This window comes from Mercenaria mercenaria, unplaced genomic scaffold (genome assembly GCF_021730395.1).
Source record: "Mercenaria mercenaria strain notata unplaced genomic scaffold, MADL_Memer_1 contig_4754, whole genome shotgun sequence".
Classification (NCBI taxonomy): Eukaryota; Metazoa; Mollusca; class Bivalvia; order Venerida; family Veneridae; genus Mercenaria; species Mercenaria mercenaria.
Window position 1 is genome coordinate 247 of NW_026463007.1, and position 6,250 is coordinate 6,496.

The 6,250-nt window shown below is 33.7% G+C and overlaps 1 protein-coding gene across 1 annotated transcript; it reads left to right on the forward strand.

Annotated features, from left to right (window-relative positions):
* Positions 1-612: 612 nt before the first annotated feature.
* Positions 613-2,764, forward strand: LOC128554146 (plasminogen-like; the record flags this gene model as incomplete). The annotated part of the gene is made up of 3 exons (XM_053535393.1): positions 613-774; positions 1,189-1,380; positions 2,589-2,764. Coding segments are annotated over 3 exons (530 nt in total), but the record flags the coding sequence as incomplete, so codon positions are not given.
* Between the last annotated feature and the right edge of the window lie 3,486 nt (positions 2,765-6,250).

The following is a 6,250-nucleotide window of genomic DNA, read 5'->3' on the forward strand; positions in this document are numbered from 1 at the left end:
CGCCGAACTATATCATATATTTTTGAAACTTTATTAGGATGTTTTGATCTCCATAAAGAGCAATCAAAGGAATAGTATTCAATAAAATTGGCCATGTGCCAAGAACATGCTCCTTAAAACCACAGGCAGTGGTGTAGCAGTTGTTTTTGTTGTTGTTTTTTATTGGATTTTATTGTTTCGTTTTTTTGTTTGCTTTTCAACCCTTTTCACACAATTATACTTTACATAATTATACAAATGAAAAAAAAATCTATGACACAGTTTCATATATAATGTAAACGATAATGTGACCAGATTTTTGTCATCTGTTTTTTTTTTATTTGTCTATTACATATAAACAGTACATTTATGTGAAAAGAGGATTTTTTTAAAGAAAAAGTTTACCCTAGACCAGTTTCTGTTTCATAATGTCTATATTTTTGCATTAATGATATTTCAAAACCCAAACCAGACTTTTAAGTAACTCAGAATTCTGTAAAGCGTATTGCATTCATACGAAATGCAATTTCTAGTTTTCATTTTATTGTTCTTGTTTCATGGAAGTTATTTAAACTCTGCAGTGGAAATTTTATATAAAAATAGAGAAAGATTTACTATATTTTGTGTTTCAAGCCGAGGATTATGATTGTTTTGATAAGTCTAACGAGACAGAAGAACGCCCACAAAACGATAGAAGTAAAGACATTTGCGAATCAAAAAATAACCGATTCATTGTTAACCAGTCTGAGACAGCTATTCCTGGTTGTGAGGGATGCACGTGCTGTCAGAGAAAAGGTAAAATGCAAACGCCAGTACGTAGCTTTTGCAGTTGTCACCATTTAAAAAAAATGTTTTCAAAAAAAAGATTGTATTCTGTCAAGGGTGAGAAACGAAATGAGAACGTTAAGAAAAATTAATGATAATACATTAGTTATTTTATTGCGATTTTTCAGCTTATATGGAAAAAAACTTTTTTTCTTAATGATGTGAATTCAAATATGACCTTAAATGTATCCTCAGCAGTCTCGTTTTAAAATTATTCATTCACTTGATTTGAAAATGCCGTTGAAATCTCACAATTGTTCCTAAAAGTTTTCTTGCAGCTATATGCAAGATATAAGTAAAGAATAAACGAGAAAAAGTGCAAACTGCCTTAGCATTAGTAATTAATTTGTCAAAAAAAAATACAATTCATTATTATTTAAACAGACTGTTACACAGAATCTAAGCTGTACAGTGGTACATGGAGCCGCACACTTTCTGGTCGCACGTGTCAAAGATGGGACACACAATTCCCTCATGCGCACATATATAATACGTCGCAGAGTTTCCCTATGGACGACAGTGTCTCTGAGGCACAAAATTTCTGCCGGACTCCTGTGCTGATACAACTGAATCAAGGTAAAAGTGGTAATAAAAACAAAATATATGTATTTTTTACCAAATTTTTACATATTTTTTTCAAGAAAATGTAATTCATATTTTGCAGGTAAAAATCCGATGAAAACAGGATTTCTAAATTTCGTTTTTCACAGTTGCAAAATAAAGGAGCAAGACGACACAGAACACTTACTAATATGGCTATTAACTATTTAAGGATATACTAAACACATGTTTCGTACTCTAGAATATGACCAACACCTACAAATTATGATCTACGATAGTTTAAAATAAACCCTAAACACGTTTTTGTATATTAACAGTACTGTGTGTTTGGATTAAAATACTAAAAAACAGGCAAATGTAGTATGAATATGTATTCTCACAAAAAATACTCGAAGGGTTCAAGGAAATGGTTGTCACTATAGCTGAGATATTCAATTGCGGCTCTTCATATATACAAACTATAAATTTCACGAGTTAAGACATTCAGTTGCGACTGTAAAGATCTATTATAAATCCAAATTTATAAGCACAATATAGATGTGTACTATTACTAATCAAAGCCTTGAGATGTCTGGTGGTTGCGGGTTTTGGTAGATTTATTTTCTGTTTAAATGCCAATCTATAAATATACAGAATGAGAAACAAATACAAATGTGCCTCATATCTAAGATGATCTCTGCCTGACCTAGCTTGTGATGTAACCATGGGTTGAAAAACATTATCATTGATTGATCTTATATAATTTAAATGGTCAGTGTGAATGGATACAAGTTGAATCAGAACTGCTTGATCATTGATAATTCATCCGCAATGTTCTTGAATGGGACTATTTTGTGTAGCGCATGAACATCCTTTGGAAGTGATTTGGAATAAAATAAAGATGCTATATGATTGTCAGAATTACACTTGTAACTTTGGTAGCGGGGTAAACCCGCAACCAAAAACCGAAACTTTTAGTCTGTGAGCCTAGCTCTAAAAGCTCATTTAATTAAATTTAGTCCAGTTAAATTCTTTTGATGAGGTTACTAGATACGTTTAAATTAAAAAACAGTATCTATAAATGAGCTAGTTCAGTGAAAAATCATATTGGATATATTTAAATAACTGAATAGAGCTTTTACCATTAATGTCCTTTAAGTGAATGAAATGAAATTGTTTAAAAATGACGATTCTACCATTAACAGGTCTAGATTTTTTTCTATCTTATTTTTGTTTTGTTGTAGTTTCAGTTCAGCCTTGGTGCTTAACGACAGATCCTGACACACCATGGGGAGTTTGTGGAATACCACCTTGTGACTCTGGTCAGATATTAGGGACGAAGACGGAAATGTGTTTTTCCATATGTGTTGCAGCTGTTGTAGCATTTGTCATCTCAAACGTTGCAATTTTCCAGTTTTAGCAATTTCAGTAATCGCATTATGTTTACATGACAACAAATCGATATGTCAAAAAAATAAAAACATTGACAACTGTTTTTTTGACGATTTGTGATTTTCCTGTGAAAAGTGGCACGCACATTTGCAACAATCAGATATGTACACCCAATAATGTAATGGTGTTAAGTTTAATCATTGAGCTTGAAATTTTGCACAGAAATGGATGAAAAAATCGCGAATTTAGATAGACTTACACCAAGTAAGGTAGATTTGTTTTTTTGTGAAAACGTGTCTTCTCATATATGCACTGTAGGGGACATGCGCACATACTAATTTAAAAACAACTGCGCACGTATTAAGTAATATGTTCTCACGTAATAGCACATATTACTTATTTCGTGCGCACGTATTAATCATTACGTATGTATTAGTTTAAAAGAATCCGCACACTTATAACCTATTGTGCGCACGTATTAGTACACAAAGACCTGTGCAAATATAATTTATTGCATGCGCACGTATTAGCTTTTATCTAGCCTCCTACAAGTTTCTTGCATTTCTATTGGTCAACAGACGTCACGTGGAGACAGGATATATTCCATATCCTGCTAGTACATTACAGATATGAATAATTGAAAACAAAATGGCCGCCGCTTCGCCTTTGTAGTATTATCGTGTCTGATTATGACATTTCTGGTAGAAAATGTCTCTTGCTACAAAATTTTAGTGTTCTGTTACCACAGTTATCAACCCGCTGTGCGTGTTTATAGCCATATGACGTCATTCTGTTATTGTGCGATTGACCTTGACCGTTGACAAGTTGATGTTGTTTTAGTGAAATCAACGAAAAGCAAAGGAATTAACGCATTTGTCATGTTTGTAAGACAGCAGTTTGTTGCAGAATCATTTAATCTACCTGCAAGATAAAGGAATTAACAGGAAACGGGACTAAAGCGGAAGTTTTAAAAGACATTTCTGACATCGTCTAAATTATCTGATGATTTTCGAAAGGATGGAACGTAAAAGTTTTTCAAAACCAGTTCATAACCTGTATAAATGAGCTTCTGTTTTTTGTGATTCTGTCAAAATACAGTTCATTTTTCATTTTATGGCTGGTGTTAATCAACTATAATCAAAGCATGAAAACCAGGGAAGATTTCAGGATTCCAGTCTGCACTGTAAGTAGCTTTATCATAATATAAAATCTGTGTCAATCAGTACAGAGAGAATGTAAAAGGTAGTCGGCAAGATAAAATCGTTACACTGCTTGTTGGTGACAGGATACGGGATATACCCTGTCTCGAAAATCCATATCAGGCTCGAGCTACGCTCTCGCCTGATATGGATTTCCTCGACAGCGTATATCCCGTATCCTGTCACCAACAAGCAGTGTAACTAATAATACATGAGCACATATTAGTTTAAAAATATCTGCGCACGTTTTGGCATAAAAAAAAACACATCTGCGTATGTAGAACTTATTACGTGTGCACACGTATTGCTTGATACGTACGCAGATGTATTTTTTTTCTTTCGTTTTTTTTATAAGAGTACGTGCGCAGATGTTTTCATACTATTAAATACGTGCGCGCGTATTAGTTCTTACGTGCGCATGCATTAATATCATATCATTTATTTCACCTGTGTGCCACCGTATAAATATAATAAAACTGAATTATATTTTCTTTCATACAGCTAGACATAATTTTAAGGGTACAGAATAGTGTTTATTTTTGAGATATATTCTTGTGTAATGACTCGGCAGAGCCTTTTTATTGTAATATGAGCCGTGCCATGGGAAAACCAACATAGTGGGTGTGCCACCAGCATGGATCCAGACCAGTCTGCGCATCCGCGCAGTCTGGTCAGGATTTATGCTGTTCGCTAACAGTTTCTCCAATTCCAATAGGCTTTAAAAGCGAACAGCATGGAGCCTGACCAGACTGCGCGGATGCGCAGGCTGGTCTGGATCCATGCTGGTCGCACACCCACTATGTTGGTTTTCCCATGGCACGGCTCATATGGTGTTATTGTTTGTTTAGTGTAAAAAATGATTGGGTAGCAAATCTGTTTTTTATAAGTAAATTTGTAACTTTTTAAAACACATACCATTTTTATTTTTTTTTTTAGTTTATTTATTGCATATAATTTTAATTACAACTTCAAAACTGGACGGAAATTCAAAATACTTTTGTAATCTCTTTCCTGTAAAAACTATAGCATGACATACTTACAACTCAAAGTAAATCTATTATACTTATTGCATAAACTAAATATATTACATATTTTAAGAGAAATAAACAAATGAAACACACACATACGCACACACGCACGCACGCACGCACGCACATACACACACACTAAGAAAAAGAACACACTGTACCTAAAAAGAATAATACGTTTATTAGATTAATGGATGGGACGAATGTCAAAGGGTCGCGGGGGTGGGGGGGGCTGTAACATTATTTTCTGAATGGAAGTATGCACGGAAATATAGGCTATGTAATATTCTAGAGGACGATTTGCATTTTCTTGCTCGAATGCCCCTGTATTCAACTCGCGCATATGTAAAAACACTACTTGAAAATTCAAACACCCGAGAATTGATAGATGTTTTATTTTGATAATATATGGATTGTGAAAAAATCTGGTAAAAGTCTTGTGAGGAAAAGAAGCTTTACTTTACCGATGGCACTTTGCTTATATAAATTATCGTTTTTTAAATACATGTATGTATGTATATGCTATGCCACCGTGTTTTAAGTTCGATCTTGCAGTCAAATAAACTAGTTTTTCTTACGGACACTTCTAAATGAAGAATTGCATTATATAATATTTTTATGAAGAAATTTGGCAATTTTGCAGTTGTAAATGGTAAAAAATGTCCCTAGGAGCCCCTCTGCACGTTTCTACAGATGGAGAAAGACAACTGACTGAGCGGAACCAACGAGATTCCGTACGTCAGCTGGATCGCTTATTTACATGGAAGAATTTTATGTCTCTTGAAACTTTTTGAACCCAAAGCGGTAACAAAAAGGTGATTCAAATCATTCTTCCACGAACTGACCTCTGATCATCGAATTTTCCTCTGATTATCACCATTGAGCAAAGGTACATCATAAAATATACAATAGTTTCGTAGCGCAAACAAATATATCTATATAATACTCTAATGGTACTTCTCGGTATTTTCTATAATCTATGCCTTCAATTCAAACGTAATTAAAAAAAATGATAAAGCATTTTATGTACTACACTAGCAGCTGATATAATACAGAAAGAAGGCACAATGTGAATGTACATGTATCACGATATTTCTCTCACTTTTTGCAAATTATAAAAAAAAACAAGATGTGTGTTTGTACACAGGTGTCTCCAATTCCTGTCTCTTTACATAGTTTCTTGACTCTAGTAGAAATATTTTTAGAATATTTCCAACATCTTATGTTGAACACCGGGCGCAAAACGTCACACGCTGTATAACAATCCTATAATGTTTTTTTTTTTTT